Consider the following 21,009-nt stretch of genomic DNA (forward strand, 5'->3'; position numbering starts at 1 on the left):
ATCAGAATAATATGATACAAGTATTTGAGTTAAATCCCTGTGGGGGTCACAGTTTTTTTTTTAAAAAGCTGAGAAACATCAGGCAGTGGTGCGGACGGCCTGCCCCGGGTCCCAGGACTGAGAGTTGGGAAGTGGCGCGTGGGCTGCGCTGGGCGGGGTTGGTCGCGGGGCTTCGGGGTCTCATCCGTATTGCGAGGTGAGGCGCTGCCGTGGGGGTAGTTTCCACGGGTGGGGATGTTTCCTAGGGCCTCCGCCGTAGGTCTGGGGATGAATGTGGCGACAAGAGGAGAGTGGGGGGAGGGCTTCCTGAAGCCGAAGAGTCCACCCCCTTAGGCGTCCCAGCGGCTCCGGCGCCTGGGGCTGGGGGGCTGCGGAGAGGCCCCAACTGGGAAGCAGCAGGACTGCTTTCCTGAAAACGTTACGGGCAGGGGGGGTACGCCGGATAGTACTGCTGGAGGCGGGGAAGTCCGCTGGAGAGCGCAGGAGCGGCGGGCGAAGATTAGCCTAACTTTGAGGTCCGCCCTGTGCCCAGGAGGGTGGTCAAGTCTGCTTTCTGGAACAGCGAGGTAGCACTGCCCTGCAGGTGACTCGGTTATTTGAATTTGCCCCAGCACTTTGCCCCATTTATTCATTGTATGTGCTGTCGAGTGACTTCCCTAATTGTGTCTTTCAGATGCCGACATTAAAAGCGCAACTGGAGAACGCAGAGCGAGGCATGCAGATCCAGGAGAAACAACCGCAAAATCAGCATCTTTCTAGAAAAGCTTTGGTAAGAAAGCAGTTAATAGGGAAGAACCTTTGTATTCTGTTACAAGTTAATCACTAAAGGGATGTTGCCTGTAAGTTTAAATTACACCTAATGGCCCTTCTCTGGGAACCCTGCCTCCTAGGTCATGAACATGAAGCTAAACTACCTTTGTTTAGCTCAGAGGAAACAGCCTGACCAGGCCCACCTGTGAATCACTGCAGGAAGGAAGAAATTAACACACCCCCTCCCGAGGCTGATGGGAACTAGGAAGTGTTTGGCTTTACTCCCTTCCCTTTTAGTATAAAGGATGCCTGAATTCTAACTCAGGCAAGATGGTTCTTTGGGACGCGAGTCCCCCATCTCAGTCTGCCGCAGCTTTCCAAACAAAGTCCCTAGTCCTCGCCCCAAGAACTCATCTCTCGGTTTATTGGCCTGTCCTGCGGTGAGCAGGATGAGCTTGAACTCGGTAACGTTAAGGCATCATTGGTGAGACATCACTGTTCAAGGGTGCAGGAAAGACCTCAGTAGGATTAAGTGTGAGGATGGCATGGTGTGGAAGCACATGCCTCTGCCAGGTCTCTTCTAAAGTCGTTAGCCTAAGGGCCTTGCACTGGCTTCCGTTGTGTGTATTTTTGTAAATAAACAGTCCCTAACTTTTATTATATTGTCAAAGGGGTACCTCCAAAAGAAGAATAGTTGCTGTAAAGTCTATTGGCAGAAGACAGTTTTGTTTTTTGTGGGTTTTTGTGTTTGTGTGGTTTTGCCTGACTTCATGTAGGATAAGGTGGGTCCGTTGCTCTGATGGATTGGCCAGGGCCAGGCCCCTTGCTCGGTTCTGAGAATACAGCTGTGCACAGGGTCCACCTGTTCCCTGCCCTCTGGAATTTGATAGAATAAGAAATGGAAACAGAATTAACTCATCTGAGCTTTGGAATGAAATACTTCCTTTTCCTGACTGGAGAGACTAATAGAGGCACCAGTGGTACATGGTGTAAGTTTTTTTAAATGTTTTTATGTGGCATAAATTTCACAAAATTGTCAAACTAAACAAATTCGCCGTTAATCCATTGTACTACATACTGCAAGTAAAAAATGGGGGACCATGTCACCTCCACTTATTTGTGTGTTCGCTATACTTCTATATATGTGTATGTATATATGCTTATTACTAATGCGTTAAATGTTAGTAGCATTTCATTTTTCATGCTTAGACAATAGAAGCTCTAATATTTTCTTCTTGCCCCAGTGGATCTTCTGTATATCACTGTGGAAATACTAGTCTGAGCCACCTTGGAATCCCAGCCTGAGTTTTTTATTCTTTACCATTCTTCCCTTGAATGATGTGTTTAAGGGTTTATAACAGTTTCTTTTTTTTTTCTTTTTTAAGATGTAATTTAATACTCTTTTTGATTTTTTTTTTAATTTATTTATGAATTTGCCCCAGCACTTTATTATTCTTGGCTGTGTTGGGTCTTCGTTTCTGTGTGAGGGCTTTCTCTAGTTGAGGCAAGCAGGGGCCACTCTTCATCGCGGTGCACGGGCCTCTCACTATCGCGGCCTCTCTTGTTGCGGAGCACAGGCTCCAGATGCGCAGGCTCAGTAATTGTGGCTCACGGGCCCAGCTGCTCCGCGGCATGTGGGATCTTCCCAGACCAGGGCTCGAACCCGTGTCCCCTGCATTGGCAGGCAGATTCTCAACCACTGTGCCACCAGGGAAGCCCCTTATAACAGTTTCTTTATGCTCATGTGCTATCCAGTTGACTTGCTACAATGGTAAATAGCAAACATTTTATTCTGATTGGCATTCTGGACATCTTTTCCTTCCACTAAGCATTAATTCACTAGACTTAAGTCTTTTGGTCTGGCTCACCTCCTAGTTAGGGATGTTGAAAAACCTCTTTGGTTGTCTTTTGTAATGACCGATTCCTAAGAGACTTTAAGAAGTGTGAAATACCAAGCAGAAATGGAGCCAGGAATATTGATCTTAAAATCCAACTATGTCTGTTTTGTACCTATGGAAGAAAAAGAATGGGTCAAAAGGAATTTTTTTAAATGTCCTTCAACCTAGCTTCTTTCAAATGAATTTAAAAGGTACAACACCTAAATAAAGTATTAGTATTTACTCTATGGATTGTGTGCTCCCCGTAACCTCACATTTCTCTTTTTCAGGAATGGGAGAGTGCTAGTCCACCCGGAATGGAAGTGTGTCCTTACTGTAAGAAGCCATTTAAACGATTAAAATCCCATTTGCCGTACTGTAAGATGATAGGATCGGCTGTGCCTGCTGTTTGTCAGTCCAAGCCGGCTACACTCCCACGTGCTAAAAAAATCAAAGGGCCAATCAGAGACTCAGTTAAAGCAAAAGAGAAAGGGTTAGGGACCGATAGAAAGAAAAGAAATCCCGAACTGAAAGGGGACAGATCAGAACAACAGACAGTTAAGTCCTCTTCACAACTAGCTGTTGGTTTGGAAAAAACAGGTAATACAAAGGCTGATAAAGATTTCAAGAATCAAATTCAACCCTCCCTCAAAATGCTAAAAAATACTGAACCGAAGATTACTTTCCAGGGGGAAACTACAGCTCAGTTTTCTGCATCAGAAAACACCACTCCTAAAAAAGAGCTTACTGAAGATTTGTCTAAATCAGGGGAAAGTAAAAATAACCCTTCAGAAACTGAAGCTTCTTTAGCTCTTGGCCCAATGGAACCTTCTCTGTCAAATCAAGATAGGAAACATTCTTCAGCCTTCCCTAATGATGTACAAGCCACTTCTGCTGATTTAAGATTGGATAGAGTGGATGCCCCAAGACAGAACCTTCTCATAAAATTACTAGATATGCCTCTGGGCGATTATCACAGTTCTCCCACGAATCTCAATTACGGGGTCAAAAGGGTAAGCACATCATCAAGCAGTGAGAGAGATTCCAAGGCCGGGGATCACCTCTTGGGAGTCTCTACTAGAGACTCTGGGACTTGGGAAAAGAACACAGAATCACAAATTGCAGCTTTTAAAGTTAGCCCGTTAGGTAAAATCCAGGTCAGGGAGAACCAGGGAAAAGGACTTGACCTTGCAGCAGAGGCATGTGGGAGCCAAGGAAATGCAGAGAAAAGTGCATTTGCAACAGAAATGCAGGAATGGGCCGCCATGAGCGATGATTCAGTCATGGAGAGGAAATCTCGAGGTGAAGGTCTCCCAACGGGGACAAACTGCAGTGAGCTTCTCTCTGTATCACAGTCACGTAATCAAAGTCTTGCCTCTCTGGCTATGAAATTTCTCCAAGAAGAGAAGGCAGAAGCCTGCAGCCATAATCGAGTCCCTGCTATGAAGGCATTGACAAAGAGTGAGGAACAAGCTTCTCTGACACCCAAGTCGGGCTGTCGGCTGCCAGCATTGCACCCCAGGGGCCAGCATTCTGCACATGCAACCCATCATCACGCTTCTAAAGGCCCTTTCACAGGTCAGATCGGTGCCACCGACGGAAAGACCCTATCCAGCTCCCTGGGGCTGGAGTGGTTTCCAGAGCTCTATCCGGGTTATCTTGGACTCGGGGTGTTGCCAGGGAAGCCTCAGCATTGGGGCACATTGGCCCAGAAGCCTGCGCTCATCAGTACCCAGGGGGAAAGCTGCTCACAAGGTAAACACGCTCCCGCTCCCACTCAAGCTCATCCAGACAGCTCTGTGCCTTTTGAATCAGTGAGGTTTAGAACGCCCACATTCTCTCTCACTTGACTTTACTCGTACCTAGGCATTCTAGTGCGCTGGACTTGTAGGTGTTCTCAGAATGTGACTTCTTGCTCCCAGGGGTCAGTAATGACAGTGGTTTATCACTCTCCCTTCCCCTCCACCAAGAGGTGAAGGTTGGACTCCGACAGGCTGACCTTCTACATTTGGAAGAGGCATGGCCTCGTCTAGAAATTGGGTGGGTATTCAAGCTGAAGAGACTCAGGAAAAAATGAAGACTTCAGGGTCTGCCTCAACAGAACAAGCGCCGTGCTCAGATTTCAGTCAGGACCAGGTTGGGCAGAAAACGGGTTCCAGACGTGTGGTCAGATGCAGCATCCGGCAGCCTAGAGCAGCACAGGAGGGGAGCGCAGGTGGGGTTCTGGCTTTGGGGGCGGGCTGGCGTTAAAGCTGTCCGGAGGGGCACGGCAGTCCAGGCAGGTGGAAGCGGGGCCTCGGGTGAGCCGGTGAAGACCAGGGGCAGAGGGTGTGGCCAGAAGGGAGCGGAAATCCATGCCCTGGAGAAGGTAGGCCACAGAGAATAGGACCCAGGAGTAGAGCCAAAGATGCAGCCTCTAGACTCGAGAGGTTAGGTAAGAAGGATGGGGGGAAAGAGGCTGGACGTCACCACTGACTGGATTGTGAGTCTGTCTCTCCCGAAGCTCCCTGCATGCTCCTCGCTGCTGCTGGGATGGGCTCGGCGGCGGCGGGACGGACGGACGGAGGCCCGGGTAGGAGCCAGGAGCTTCCCTGCGGCCCCCTCGGTGCCCTCGCTTTTTTCTGCTGAGTCTCACCTTTGGTTACTGAACTGCTTCTCTAATGACGAAACAGAGAGTGTCTCCATTTTCCTCCCCAGAAGCTTTGGATTACCTCTTTTGTTTGGGTTTTCTCGGGGCGTGGTTAGGCGTGCTCACAGCGTCCATCTCTTCTTGCCTAGCGTTCTTTGGTGCTTTCGGGTTATTTTGACAGGAGACCCAAAGCCACTCCGAATAGGCTTGCAGCAGAAAAGCTTGTATTTTCCCTTCCTAAAGGATACATTTTTCCCCTCTACTACGTTTTGTGAATGATCACATATTCACCAAGCCCCAGTTTGGCTGTTGTGGAAAGCATTTTCTTTTGTATTTTAATTATCCCTTTCTAAAGGTTTCAAAATGGACGTTTATTAAGAGGGTTGCTAGCTTAAAGCTACGTTTCCTTCAGCTGCCTCAGTGGTTAACCAAACCCAGGTCTACCATCTTCACTGTCTTTACCAAGTTGTAGTATCAAGTCCCTGCTCCATCTTAACATAGAATTAAATACTCACCTTTGCGTTGCTTTGTGGTGTTCAGGGTGCTTCACCTAGCTTCTGATTTTGGCCTCACCACTCGGAGAGGTGGGCAGAGTGTTTTTCTCTCTGTTTTGCAGGTGATGAAACAGGCACAGGGGAAAAGTGATTTGTCCAAGGTGGTGATGCCAGTAAGTGGTAGAGGTGCGAGTAGAACCCCGTCTCCTGAGGCCTAGTTTAAAGCTTTCACTCAACCATGTTGTAGAAAATGCGCCACAGCTAGACGCACAGGTGGTGTTTATATCTCCGAGCTTCTCTGTGGTTTTCAGTGGCATAAACACAGCCCGTAGCAAATCTCTAGCAGGTAGAAGGGCTTCTTTGTATTCTTTCCTACCTTCTGTAGTGCTAAGGTGAGTTCATTTTAGTGGGAAAAGGGAGGGAACTAATAATGTTGATCAGGTGATGGCGGTTTCTGGTCGTTGTGTGAGATGCCTGATGTAATTATCTCCTTTAACCCTCCTGACGGTTCTGAGGGGCTGTCACTGCCAGAGATTGCCCTGTGTTGTGGGCGAGGGGTCTGAGCCTCAAGAGGGCTCAGTGACTCGCCCACGTTCACCAGTAAGTGGCAGTCGGGATTCAAATCCAGGTCCATCTGCCTTGACAGACATCCATGGTCATTAAACTCAGCCTCAGGCTTATTTTAGGGCAGTTAGTGGTCAATATCACGGTTGATTTAAGTTATTAGTAACACGCCCCTTAATAGGTCCCAAGATTACAGGTAATAATAAGGTAAGAGATAACAGTAACCCGTGTCACCAAATCACTAGGCTTGTGAAATTGAATATGGGGGGAAAAATACAAGTTTTCCTTTAATAGTAAGTTCTTCCAGAATAGTGGCCAGAAGCGCTTTTGTTCTCCTTTATTGGTCACAGTCTGTAACGTGTGATTAGTTTGGGCTTCTGTATCGGGGAAGGTGTAGCCATCACTGTGCCTCTAGTTCTGTTGTAAACCGAAAAGCTGTTGGAAGTTGGCTCCACCATTAACGGTCAGACTGTGATGCTGCTACCAAATGAACGGGAGACGCTAGAGGAGACCCCAGGATCTCAGTTAAGGTCAAGACCCGATTCCTCAGTTGGCCAGGGACTTCAAGGCCATCCAATCTACAAGGATAAAAAAGTAGTGTGGCTCTGCAGCTTTGTACCTTCACCTGGCAATGACTGTCCCCAGTGACTGCAGGGTTAAGACTGACCTCCCACGCAGTCTTTGCAGAAGAGCTTGGGTTGTATGTGCCCTTATTCAGGCAAAACCTCTGATGGGCCACTCCTCCTCTATCTCAGGAAACCAACACATCCCTTTGATACTTAAAGGCAGGGCCAGTGAGCTAAGAGTTACTGAGTTAACTATATATCAGGTGTGATACCTGCATGTTTACCTAGGTTATCTTAAGGAATCTTATACCAGTTCTGGGAGATGGGTATTATCCCCTTTTACAGACGAGGAAACTGAATTTCAGAGAGGATGAGTAACTTGCCCAGTATCCAGTTTCTAACGTTATCTGATGGTCTTTGCCAAGGTTTTCCAGGCAGTGTTTCTTGCACTGGACCGTTGGGCTCCAGGATGTCGTCCGTTTTCTTTCCTGCACGGGGAAATACAGCTAGTCCTCGTACATCAGGTACCTGAGTAAACTTAGGTGAGGTGATTCTACCAGCTGGAAAGGCACCTAGGGCCTTCATTTTGATGAAACAAGGTAGGACCAGAAGCTCTCATGGCCGATGAAAAATGGCTATGTTTTGAGGACCTAGGCTAGGAAATCCCAAGGCAGACTGATGGTTCTGAGGATGCCACCACGTTGGGCTGCAGTGAATCAGGTGTCAGGGGATCGGGCTCATGGAATTCGGCGGCACTAGGAGCAATCTTCTGAGCTTCAGGGAAAAAGGTTCCCATGGACCTCACTACCAGAAGGAGTAGTTTTCCTGGCCTGAGAGAAAGTAGATTTTAGAAGTTCAAGATTTAAATCTCAGGAGACTCAGCAAGTACCAGGGTCTGAGAGTTCTCAGCAGTAGAGGACTTCGTTCAGAGGAAACCTCTCAGAGCCCCAGTCGCCTTGAGAGCATTCAGCTGGGAGGGCTGGCTGGGCCTTTGCAGAATTAGGTGCCTTGGCTTTGGGGCTGAAAGTGTAAGAGATCTACATCCTAGGTTCCCAAATCTGGACAGTTCACAGTTTCACGTGGTCATTTTTTTTTAAGAGTAAAGATTGTTAGGCATCGTCCCCAGAGATTGATTCTGAAGCGAGGCCTCCGAATTGTATTTTCAGACGTTTCCTCGGTGTCACCGAAGGTCAACCAAGTTTGAGAACTGCTCCTGGAGGTGATGGCCCTGGCGCAGGTGCCTCAGGCCCAGCGGTGGGCTGTTCTCAAATTGTGGCAGGGGAGGAGGTGGTTTGGAGAAAAAAACTTGGTGTAATTACAAAAAGCAAAATGTGGCTGACGGGGTTACCAGAAGGTCAAGTGAGAACACTTTATAGGTCATGGGTTTTTAAAGGCCAAGAAACAGCTAACTAAAGGCTGTTCTCTAACCTGCAACCAGGATTTCCATCAGTAGGGTATCCGTGTGAGGTGTTTTGTTTTTTAAATTTATTTATTTATTGGCTGCATTGGGTCTTCGTTGCTGCATGCGGGCTTCTCATTGTGGTGGCTTCTCGTTGCGGAGCACGGGCTCTAGGCGCGCGGGCTCACTAGTTGTGGCTCGTGGGCTCTAGAGTGCAGGCTCAGTAGTGGTGGCTCACGGGCTTCGTTGCTCCGCGGCATGTGGGATCTTCCCGGACCAGGGCTCGAACCCGTGTCCCCTGTATTGGCAGGGGGATTCTTAACCACTGCACCACCAGGAAAGCCCCTGGGTAGTGTTTTTACATCCACAGCAACTTTTACCACACCTGCTAAACCTGTTGTAAATATTTGCTTAATTTACCCTTTATCCTAATGAACCAAATCAAGACCAGACAACCAGCAATGGTAGAGATTCTCTGCCTGTCATTAAACGTGGAAAATAACAGGGGCAGGGAAAATGTAAATACATAGCCTAAACTCTCCTTTCTGGTTCTACTTTATAGTTATTCATGTATTGAACATAAATAAGAAGTGTGCTGGTCAGCAGTAGTGCTGGGCTGGGCTGATAGAGCTGGCTTGTCGACTGTTGTAGTGACAAGGAGCAGTAATTAACGTGACAGTAGAAAGTCATGCTTTTTGCTAATAAGATGTTTAGCAGCTGAGAGGAAGTATAAATGATTCATTTCATTAAGTATGTACCCCTGGGTCATCTGGGCACTGTATTTATCGGATCAGAAATGGATCTAGGTCCTGATCCCCAGGGTCCCTTAGTCTGTTGAAGAACCTTTTCTTGATGTGGAATAGACGGCTTTGACCTTCAGTGGTTACCAGTTAGCCTCAGCCCAAGGCAGACATTAATCCATCTATTTAGAATACACCTTTCCTGCAGCCTCGCCCTGGGAACCTTGGGCACTGAGTGTTGGGGAAGAGGATGGATTTAAATGAATTACCACAGTGACTGTTTGGAACCCTAGTTCCTTTGATGGAAAGAAGTTCGACGGCCGTAAGAAGTTTGGAAGCCCCGGCCAGGCTCACAACCTCCAGCTTCTCTCTGAGGAGGCTCTTGGGAGCTGTGCAAACAGGTGAGGCTGGAATCACGACTGCTGGGCTCTGTTGCTGGTTCCAAGCATCTGGAGAACTTTCTCTGCCTTTAGCCATGGCTGTTACAGCAGGCTCGAGAAAGAGAAGAGGACAACCTTGTAGTCTTACTACTCTCCTGCTTGTGTGGTTTCATCCTGGAGTCTTGACAAAATTCAAAGTATTCTTCCTGTTCCCCTGCTTGTCTGTTTTCATCCAGGAGTCTGATGTCATTAAAAGCACCGAAGCTAATAATAGCAACTGCTATTTATTGAGCAGCTTTCATTTTTTCAGTACTTACCCCTGCCTCTCTCTGCCACCTGCCCATCTCTGCCTTCCCCACCTTGATTGTCCCCAAGCCAGGAAGGCTCAACCTCAAGTTAACCAGCTGTATTCATCTCCTCCCCATGAAAGATTTTAACCAAACTCCCCAAAATAAGAGTGACTAATTTAAATTTATTAAAATTAAGGTCCTTCTCGGTTTTAGCCTTTTCATCACACGCCGCCTGCGCAATATAGTGGTATGTAAATTCTTTGCAATTCCTTTGCGTAAGCTAAGCTGGTAACCTGAGTCCCTCACAGGTAAGGGCCCCTAGGGGCCTTTCCCTCTAACAGTGAGACCTGCTTCTCTTCCAACAGGCTGGGTCAGGTGTCGCACCGGCGTGAAGAGCAGAGCAGCCGGCGGCATCCTGATGCTCTTCACAGGATACTTCGTCCTTTGTTGTAGCTGGAGCTTCAAGCGTCTGAGTAAGCCTTTCTCTACTTTCAGCCTGAATTACAGGTCACATCCCATTATAGGCACCTCCAAGGGATTTTCCGAACTGCTTTTTTGTTTCTCAGTTTTGCATTATCTGACATGCCCTAGAGAATGAGCTGTTGCCTGAGGGGTTTTTTTTGGAGGTTTTTTAATTGGAGGTTTTGGTTATAGTGGCCTTTATAAGATTTGAGTAGAATTTACATAACTGCTGTTATGCTCCATTTAAGATTGTCACTGGAGATCTGGTGGGCTTTGTGTTTTCTCCTTAAAGCTATTTGCCTGTTAGAAGATCAGGGCTCTTCTCCAAGGTGACTTTTTAATTCCTATGTAAGAGCTTCCTTTTAGGATTGAAACCAAATAGTTTTATACCCCAAGAGAGAGGAGGAGAAGCAAAATACAGCTGTCACTCATCAGTGTGTCTTAAGGCTTAGAGCTGTTTTATTTACTCAACTTTTTTTTTTTTTACTCCACTTTTAACATTAAAAGCACAACACCTTTCTAGTGACACGTTTCAGCTTGCTCCAAATCTTACCAGAAGGAAAATGCCTAGATTTCATTGCTCTTTTAGTTCCAGATAACTTTTGCTCATTTTTTTAAGTATTGTTTTATAAAAGAAAAAAACCAGAAAAAGCCCAGTATTCTTCCACAATTTAAAAACAAAAAAACCCAAACGCTTTCAGATGAAAACTTTCAGTATAAAAGTGTAAGATAATCATTAACACTGGAGGCCAGTAGAATTCACAAGCTTCTAAAATATCAGATTTGACTCTAACTGGATTTGTTGGCTAATTCAGTACCAGTACATAGGGTGCAGGTCAAGCAGCGGGAATGTGTCTGCACCAAACTCTTGCATCCTGACTAGCAGGGCATAGCTGCTGGCCCTTGTCTAATATGCATGGCCATCCGTGAGAAAGAGGAATTCCTTTCTGATCATCCCCGCGTAAACGGAGATGCCTAAAATCCCAAGTCATTTCTTTCACAGGGAAAAAGCCTTCCCTGAAAGTTTTAGCTGCCTGAAAGAGACCATTTAGGTGAAGCTTGAGGTTATTTTTCACATCTCTAAATTGAGACTGAAGAAAGTGAGACAAACTTCTCATTGTGCTTAAGACTTTACTTCTAAATTTATAAAACAAAATTATAACAGAATGATCTGTAGAGTCAAGACGTAGAAACAGTCAACAGAATGGCCTCTTAGATCCTTATGTTTATCTCTGTTTATCCTAAGAGCTGCAGCGCTGGTGTAAGTAGCATTGACCTGGACACCACGTAAGGAAGCTCCGGCACTCCAAGGCAGGGACGGTGGAGATGGCCGCAGTGCAGATTTCACAGTGGAAACCTGTCCTGGGGGCGGGGGGAGCATGGAAAAGACACAGTTATTGGAGTCTAACAGTTCTGCAGGAAGCCAGGTTTTTAATGTGGACAGATCTGGTTCTGTCTGGATATTTCTTTTGGCTTGTTCTCAAAAGTGACTGAAAGTTACTGAGAAAAACTTCAGTTTGTTTAATCATAAAGGCTGATGTTATTCAAGGGGACAAGAAGATGGCAGAGTTCGTCATTAAAATTTTTAAATAGCTATTTCCTAACAGCTCATATCTCAATTTTAGATCTGTCTCTCTAAAATTATTCTCTATATCTTGGCATTTTACTATTCATCTCTGCTAGATACTCGGCTACATGTGCGTTGGTACAGAATATTATCTGAAGTGGCCGGAAAGCAGCACATATCAGCCCCTTCCCCTTGGGAATGGTTAGGCTCTTCTGGGTCCTTGACCAGATCTTGGCAGGTGTGAGAAACATAAAAGCAGAGGGTGGGTTCAGAGTTGCAGGTGAGCCTCTGAAAAATCCTTGGCAGGTTATTTTTTAAGCTAATTAAAGCAGCACACTAAACAGGAGGCTAAATCACCTTTTCCACATCTTAAGTGAGTATAATAGTGAGCAAATGGTTTCTGCTATCATCTCTTCTTGGAAGCTTTTCAGAACTCCACCCCTATCCCTTCCCAAGAATTTCAGTGCAATACTCAAATATTCCTCCCACTTTGTTAGGGTTGTTTTTGGCTGGTGGGGTTTTTATGTCTCTTCCCTCATCAAAATATTCCATGTTTTTCTTAATTTTCTGCTTTGGCCCCTAGAGAATAACTTGGATACTTGTAAACGCTTCAAGGACATGTAATCTAGATCTCACAGATGGATAACGGTTTTCAACCTCTTTTCCAACATTAGAGGTTGATTACATATCAGATAGAGATATGCCCCTATCAATCAATTGATGGGTCTGTCTGTGTCTTCCCTTTGCTTGTGATATCCTCAGGCCAAAATGCATGCATTCAGTCCCTCTTTTGTCCCAGCTCCTTCAAAACTATGAAAAAGCAGGTGTGCTGTTCTAAGGCCAGCATTCATGTATTTGCACACCTCTTCCTTCTCTCTTCCCAGAACTCGATGCTGGCTTATCTTCTGCTGTATCTCCCTTTTCTATTCTTCAGTCCCCTGTCCCCCCCCCCAATTATCCCCAGTGGGAGTAATTTAATTCATCAAATTCTCATGGTTAAGGAAAAGGTGTGCTAGAATTCTCCATAAGGAAAAATTCATGGTTGAGCAAGAGTATACTAGAGGTAGTTATTTTAGTTTAGTATGACAGAATTTTCAGAACTCCAAAAACAGTACCTTGCCTTTGGGACAGGCTTTGTGGCCTTTCGTTGTAAATGCCCTGTAAGAGACACGGCCAGGGAGGGGTCTCCCTGCACCTGCCCCTTTGCCTTACTCTAGATCAGAAATGCTCAGGGTACAAAGGTAGGTGAGAATGACCTCTCAGTTATGTCCTCTTCCCCAGTCCCCTCGAGCCCAGGGGTCAGCAGACCACGACAGCCCACAGACACAAGCCAGCACGTGGCCTATTTTTGTAAATAAAGTCTCCGTGGGACCCAGCCCTGCATCTTTGGTTAGGTGATGGCTGTGGCTGCTTCCACACTGCAGTGGCAGAGTTGAGTTGTCGCAGCAGAGACCGTAGACCCTGCAAAGCTGAAAATGGTTACTCTCTGGCCCTTTACAGGAAGCGTGCCAAGCCCTGCCCCAGATGGACAGGACGCCTCACGGGCTCCTGTGTCGGAGGGATGAGGACGACTGGGGATCCCCGCGCTGGAGCATTTGGTTAGGAAACGCGTTTCAGGAGGAGAAGCCTTTCTGGACTCAGTACCTAAGCACCTGAGCGTTGCCTCTTCAGCTCCCCACAACATGTGAGTGCAGTGGTGACGGCAAGAGTAAGCTCACAGCCCCCCAAGGTTGTCATCAAGATCATTTTTGTCACTACTGTAAATAAACTAGCGCCACTTGTTGTAATCAGAATGCTAAAACATCATGAAAGGGTTTAACTCCGTTAGATCACAATAAATACTTTACATCTCTGAAAGTAAGTTCCTTAATGAGAAAAACTAACTACTTAATGACCCATCAGTCCTGAAGGGATATCTGCTGCTTATTGCCCAGTATGTTGTGTTAGTTTCAGGTGTACAGCATGGTGATGCAGTTATATATATATATATATATATATATCTCCTTTTATGTATATGTATTCTTTTACAGATTCCTTTCCCTTATAATTTATTACAAAATTTCGAGTAGAGTTCCCTGTGCTACACAGTAGGTCCTTGTTGATTATCTATTTTATATAGAGTGGTGTGTATCTGTGAATCCCAACCTCCTACTCTATCCCTCCCCCTCCCCCCCAGCCCTTTTCCCCTTTGGCAACCATAAATTTGTTTTCTACGTCTGTGGGTCTTTTTCTGTTTCGTATATAAGTTCATTTTTATCATTTATTTTTTGTAGATTCCCCATATAAGCGATGTCTTTCTCTGTCTGGCTTGCTTAGTATGATCATCTCCTAAGTCCATCCACGTTGCCACAAATGGCATTATTTCGTTCTTTTTAATGGCTGAGTAATATTCCATTGTATATATGTACCATATTTTCTTTATCCATTACTCTGTCAATGGACATTTAGGTTGCTTCCATGTCCTGACTGTTGTAAATAGCGCTGCTTTGAACACTGGGGTACATGTATCTTTTTGAATCATGGTTTTCTCCAGATATGTGCCCAGGAGTGGGATTGTAGGATCATATGGTAGCTCTATTTTTAGTTTTTTAAGGAACCTCCATACTGTTCTCCATAGTGGCTGTACCAATTTACATTCCCACCAACAGTGCAAGAGGGGTTCCCTCTTCTCCACACCCTCTCCAGCATTTATTTATTTTTTAAAATACATTCTTTTTATTTTTTAATCAGCACCTTAATAGATTCACAATTACTTTATCAGTACTGATCTTTTTTTTTTTTAGCTGCATCAGGTCTTAGTTGCGGCATGGGGATCTTTCGTTGCAGTGTGTGGGCTTCTCTCTAGTTGTGGTGCACGGGCTCTAGAGCACGTGGGCTTAGTTGCCCCGTGGCATGTGGGATCTTAGTTTCCCAACCAGGGGTCTAACCTGAGCCCCCTGCAGTGGAAGCATGGAGTGCTAACCACTGGCCCTCCAGGAAGTCCCTCCAGCATTTGTTATTTGTAGACTTTGATGATGGCCATTCTGACCAGTGTGAGGTGATACCTCATCATAGTTTCGATTTGCATTTCTCTAATAATTAGCCATGTTGAGCATTTTTCATGTGCCTTTGGCCATCTGTATGTCTTCTTTGGAGAAATGTCCATTTAGATCTTCTGCCCATTTTTTGTTTGGGTTGTTTATTTTTTGGATATTGAGCTGTTTGAGCTGTTTGTATATTTTGGAGATTAATCCCTTGTTGGTCGCATCATTTGCAAATATTTTCTCCCATTCTGTAGGTTGTCTTTTTGTTTATGGTTTCCTTTGCTGTGCAAGAACTTTTAAGTTTAATTAGGTCCCATTTGTTTATTTTTGTTTTTATTTTCATTCTATAAGACGGATCCACAAAGATACTGCTGCAATTTATGTCAAAGAGTGTTCTGCCTAAGTTTTCCTCTAGGAGTTTTATAGTATCCAGTTTTACACTTAGGTCTTTAATCTATTTTGAGTTTATTTTTGTGTGTGGTGTTAGAGAATGTTCTAATTTCATTCTTTTATATGTAGCTCTCCAGTTTTCCCAGCACCACTTACTGAAGAGATTTTCTCCATTGTATATTCTTGCCTCCTTTGTCATAGATTAATTGACCATAGGTGCGTGGGTTTATTTCTGGGCTTTCTGTCGTGTTCCATTGATCTATCTTTCTGCTTTTGTGCCAGTACCATACTGTTTTGATGACTATAGCTTTATAGTATAGTCTGAAGTCAGGGAAGCTGATTCCTCCAGCTCTGTTTTTCTTTCTCAAAATTGCTTTTACTCTTTGGTGCTTTGGCTATTTGGGGTCTTTTGTGTTTCCATATAAATTTTAAAATTTTTTGTTCTAGCTCTGCAAAAAATGCCACTGGTAATTTGATAGGGATTGCATGGAATCTATAGATTGCCTTGGGTAGTATAGTCATTTTGACAATATTGATTCTTCCAATATAAGAACACGGTATATATTTCCATCAGTTTGTGTCATCTTTGATTTCTTTCATCAGTGTCTTTTAGTTTTCAGAGTACAGATTTTTTCCTTCCCTAGGTAGGTTTATTCCTAGATATTTTATTAGGTTGGCCAAAAAGTTCGTTTGGGTTTTTCCGTAACATCTTACTGAACTTTCTGGCCAACCCAATATTATTCTTGATATGATGGTAAATGCGATTGTTTCCTTTATTTCTCTTTCTGATCTTTCATCATTGGTGTTTAGAAATGCAGATTTCTGTGTATTAGTTTTGTATCCTGCAAGTGTACCAGATTCATTCATGAGCTCTAGCAGTTTTTTGTTAAGAGTCTAGGATTTTCTGTGTATAGCATCATGTCATCTGCAAACAGTGACAGTTTTACTTCTTTTCCAAATTGGATTCCTTTTATTTCTTTTTCTACTCTGATTGCAGTGGCTAGTACTTTAAAAACTATGTTGAATGAAAGTGGCAAGAGTGGATATCCTTGCCTTGTTCCTGATCTTAGAGGAAATGCTTTCAGCTTTTCGCCATTGAGTGTGCTGTTAGCTGTGGGTTTGTCATATATGGCCTTTATTATCTTGAAGTAGGTTCCCTCTGTGCCCATTTTCTGGAGAGTTTTTATCATAAATGGATGTTGCATTTTATCAAAAGCTATTTCTGCGTCTATTGGGATGATCATATGGATTTTATTCTTCAATTTGTTAATGTGCTGTATCACACTGATTGATATGCAGATATTGAAAAATCCTTGTATCCCTGGGATAAATCCCACTTGATCATGGTGTATGATCCTTTTAATGTACTGTTGGATTCAATTTGCTAGTACTTCGTTGAGAATTTTTGCGTCTGTGTTCATCAGTGATATTGGCCTGTAATTTTCTTTTTTTGTGGTGTCTTTGTCTGGTGTTAGTATCAGGGTGATTGTGGCCTCATAGAATGAGTTTGGAAGTGTTACTTCCTCTGCAATTTTTTGGAATAGTTTCAGAAGGACAGGTGTTAACTCTTTGCTACATGTTCAATAGAGTTCGCCTGTGAAGCCATCTGGTCCTGGACTTTCATTTTTGGGGAGTTTTTTAATCACAGATTCAATTTCAGTACTTGTAATTGGCCTGTTCATATTTTGTTTCTTCCTGGTACAGTCTTGGGAGATTGTACCTTTCTAAGAATTTGTCCATTTCTTCTAGGTGTTCTCCATTTTATTGGCATAGAGTTGCTTGTAGTGGTCTCTTATGTCGGTTGTAACTTCTCCTTTTTCATTTCTAATTGTTTTGGTTTGGGCCCTATCCCTTTTTTTCTTATGAGTTTGGCTAAAGGTTTATCAATTTTTGTTTATCTTTTCAAAGAACCAGCTTTTAGGTTCATTGATCTTTTTTATTGTTTTATTAGTCTATTTATTTCTTCCGTGACCTTTATGATTTCTTTCCTTCTACCTTTTGTATTTTGTTTGTTCTTTAGTTGCTTTAGGTGTAAGGTTAGGTTGTTTATTTGAGATTTTTCTTGTTTCCTGAGGTAAGCTTGTATCACCATAAACGTCCCTGTTAGAACTGCTTTTGCTTCATCCCATAAGTTTTGGATCCTTGTGTTTTAGGTTTCATTTGTCTCTAGGTGTTTTTTGATTTCCTCAGTGATCCATTGGTTGTTTAGAAGCATATTGTTTAGCCTCCACGTGTTTGTTTCCCGCCTAGAGAAGTTTCTTTAGCATTTGTTGTAAAGCTGGTTTGGTGGTGCCAGTTCTTAAGCTGTTGCTTTCTCTGTCAAATCTGAATGAGAGCCTTGCTGGGTAGAGTAATCTTGGTTTTAGGTTTTTCCCTTTCATCACTTTATATTGTGCCACTCCCTTTTGGCCTGCAGAGTTTCTGCTGAAAAATCAGCTGATAACCTTATGGGAATTTCCTTGTTGCTTTTAATACTTTCTCTTAATCTTTAATTTTTGTCAGTTTTATTACTGTGTGTCTCGGCGTGTTCCTCCTTTGGTTAATCCTGTATGGGACTCTCTGCGCTTCCTGGGCTTGGGTGACTGTTTCCTTTCCCATGTTAGGGAAGTTTTCTGCTATTATCTCTTCAGATCTTTTCTCAGACCCTTTCTTTCTTCTTCTTCTGGGACCCCTATAATGTGAATGTTGGTGCATTTGATGTTGCCCCAGAGGTCTCTTCAGCTGTCCTCATTTCATTCTTTGTTCTGTTCCGCAGCAGTGGTCTCCACCCTTCTGTCCTCCAGGTCACTCGTCCGTTCTTCTGCCTCAGTTCTTCTGCTGTGGATTCCTTCTGGTGTAGTTTTCATTTCACTTATTGTGTTCTTCAACTCTGTTTGCTTGTTCTTTGTATTTTCTAACAACTCTTTCTTAAAACTTATTGTAGCTCCTCACTCCACATGCATTCTTTTCCCAAGTTCTTTGCCTTGGTTCGCAGGCTGCAAGAATGTAGTTTTCTTGCTTCTGGTGTCTGCCCCCAGTGGGTGAGGCTGGTCTAGAGGCTTGTGCAGGCTTCCTGGTGGGAGGGGCCGGTGTCTGCCCTCTGGGTGGGGCAGGGCTGTGTCAGGGGGCATGTTGAGAGGTGTCTGTGGGCTCAGGAAGTTTTTAGGCAGCCTGTCTGCTGATGGGTGGGGCTGTGTTCCCTCCTTGTTGGTTGGTTGGTTGGCCTGAGGCCTCCCAGCACTGGCGCCTGTAGGCTGTTGGGTGGGCCCAGGTGTTGGTGCTAATTACCCAAGCAAGAGGGCTGCCCAGGTAGGTCTGGCCCAGGCTTCTGTGAAGTCACTGCTTTTGTCCTGGGTCCTGGTGCTCTGCACCCTCCAAGAGTGGAGGCTCTGTTTCCTGCACTCCTGTGGGGCCCCTGCAGTCAAACCCCACTGGCTTTCGAAGCCAAATGCTCTGGGGGCTCCTCCTCCTGACGCCAGGCCCCCAGGCTGGGGAGCCTGATGTGGAGCTCCGAACCCTCACTCTTCTAGGAGGAAGTCTGTGATAAAATTATTCTCCAGTCTCTGGGTCACCCACCCGGGTGGTGTGGGAATTGATTGTGTCACACTTGCACCCCCTCCTACCATCTCGTTGTGCTTCCTTCTTTGTCTTTGGATGTAGGATATCTTTTTTGGTAGGTTGCAGTCTTTTTTTTAATCGATGTTTGTTCAAGTTATTTGTGATTTTGGTGTGCTCATGAGAGGAGGTGAGCTCAAGGTCCTTCTACTCCGCCATCTTGTCTCCAGTCTGAATGGCTTTCTCCTGCTGGTAAGCCATCAGAATGAAGTGACCAAGTTTAGCAGGGCCTTGATCTCTGATATCTCCCAGTCTGTTTCTGTTCCAAGCCAAAATAGCATTTTCAGTTGTAGGTACCAACATATTTAACATCACCTAAGGAATAGTTACTCTTCAGTTTCTGTTGTGGAATGTACTTAATTATCTCTTTTTTCTGGGCTTCCAGTGCGAGTGTCAGTGTAAACTATCTGTGTGACCTTGAGCAAGTGACTTAACCTCTCTGTGCCTTGGTGTCCTCATCTGGTGTTTGGCAGAGGTGCTTTGCAGCTGTACGTTGAGAGAGATAACAGCAGTTGACAGCCCCAAACCAGCTCCACCTTGACCCCAGGAATGTGCCTGTGCAGATGAGCTGAGCATTGATTCTTAAAATGATGTGGGTGACTTTGAAAAAGCCGTCTGAAGTTTGTCTAGATTCTGGAATTATTTGATTACGTCCACAAAGTAACAGGGAAAGGTTTCCCTATCTACGCATTGCTGCCCTCTGAGGTAGGGAAATCCTTGAAGACCTCTTATCGAGTCTTTTAATGATTTCTTAGTAATGTTCAAAATAGTGTAAGAGAGTTAAGGTCAGCTGATAACTGATTGATTCTTTTCTTAGATTCAGATCTAAACAAACACAGCATGATCCAGGGATATGTCTCTTGGCTCCAGTTTGCAATATTGTAAACTTGCCTTACGAGGATGCATGTGTTGTTCATACTATGACGTAAGTTTGTTTGCACAGCCAGGCCCACCCATTTATGTGATCTGGCAGATTCCAGGAAGACTAGAGGTTCTTTTCAAAGCTGGAGTTGTCCTTGAGTGAGGATCTGCTCTGTGCAAAGCCAGTGTGCTTCAACCAGGAGACAGGAGCTCGTGTCTCCACAAAGCCAGGAGAGAAGTCTGGAATGCTCTTAATAACATGCTGTTCCGTTTTAAACAGCCTCCTACATTTTGTCTCTTAAAATTGTGCTCCGCATCTTCCCTGGCATTGTGGGAGCTTCCCTGGGTAAGCAGCAGTGCTTAGGTTCTGCTTCCAGGGCAGCCGCGTGCCTTCCCGAACACGGCTTCCAGCAATGTGTGTAGAAACGCAGCCTGAGAATTCCCATCCACCCTGCAGAAGAGTTAACAGTGATACCCAGGCTTCTCTCCATCCTCGAAGATTTACCAGGAAGGTTCGGTTACTGGAGGCTGGAAACATTCACAGGCACGTCTGGACACCCTGCTGTAACGCGCATGGTCTGTATAAGGTGCTACCTACTTGAGTTGAGTTTAATCCTGAGTGATAATACCTGAAATACTGCCTTTTTTCTATATATATTAAAATATTCAGCTATTAAGAATAAATCATTTTGTATTATCATCAGTGGAGTGTTTTATACTTTATGGGAAGCCCTATCTGCTGCTACTATTTCTTTCGGTCCTTTTTTTTCCTGATTTACAGATTATCCAGTTACCCTCAATACCTGCTCCCCCCGCCCCCGCCATGTTCGTCCTACATATAACTGTTAACCACTCTTCATAACAAAAATATTTTCAAAAAAATATTCCTCTGGGGCTTCCCTGATGGTGCAGTGGTTGAGAATCTGCCTGCCAATGCAGGGGACACGGGTTCGAGCCCTGGTCTGGGAAGATCCCACATGCCGCGGAGCAGCTGGGCCCGTGAGCCACAACTACTGAGCCTGCGCGTCTGGAGCCTGTGCTCCGCAACAAGAGAGGCCGCAATAGTGAAAGGCCCGCGCACCGCGATGAAGAGTGGCCCCTGCTTGCCGCAACTAGAGAAAGCCCTCACACAGAAACGAAGACCCAACACAGCCAAAAATAAATAAATAATTAATTAATTAATTTAAAAAAAATTCCTCTATTCTGGTTATTTGCCTCTCCCAGACACTTACCTGTGAAATGGGTAGTAGGTGTGTCCTCGGGCAAGTTATCTAACTTAATTGGAGCCTCCTTGGTCCGGACTGTAAAATGGGGCTAATTATACCTACTTTGCAGAGATTTGGTCAGATCAAAAGTCTTGCATCTGTTAATTCCAGCGAAGTGTCACACATAATAGGAATGAAATAATAACAGCTTTTCTAAC

The 21,009-nt window shown here is 44.7% G+C and overlaps 1 protein-coding gene across 4 annotated transcripts; it reads left to right on the plus strand.

The window, feature by feature from the left end:
* The first annotated feature begins 9 nt into the window (after window positions 1-9).
* On the plus strand, window positions 10-20,289 carry MTNAP1 (mitochondrial nucleoid associated protein 1). Of its 4 annotated transcripts, none has more exons than XM_082372209.1 (6): window positions 10-196; window positions 674-769; window positions 2,918-4,382; window positions 9,313-9,420; window positions 10,055-10,162; window positions 13,219-20,289. In XM_082372209.1, the coding sequence occupies exons 2-6, from the start codon at window positions 674-676 to the stop codon at window positions 13,281-13,283; spliced, it is 1,842 nt and encodes a 613-aa protein (XP_082228335.1). In that variant the 5' UTR covers window positions 10-196; the 3' UTR covers window positions 13,284-20,289. The 4 variants fall into 4 exon arrangements, with proteins under 4 accessions (XP_082228335.1, XP_082228334.1, XP_082228336.1 ...); XM_082372208.1 differs by lacking the exon at window positions 10-196 and adding an exon at window positions 203-583; XM_082372210.1 differs by lacking the exons at window positions 10-196; window positions 9,313-9,420 and adding an exon at window positions 203-583.
* Window positions 20,290-21,009: the final 720 nt, after the last annotated feature.

Source organism: Balaenoptera borealis, assembly GCF_965194805.1.
Source record: "Balaenoptera borealis genome assembly, chromosome: 20".
NCBI lineage: Eukaryota > Metazoa > Chordata > Mammalia > Artiodactyla > Balaenopteridae > Balaenoptera > Balaenoptera borealis.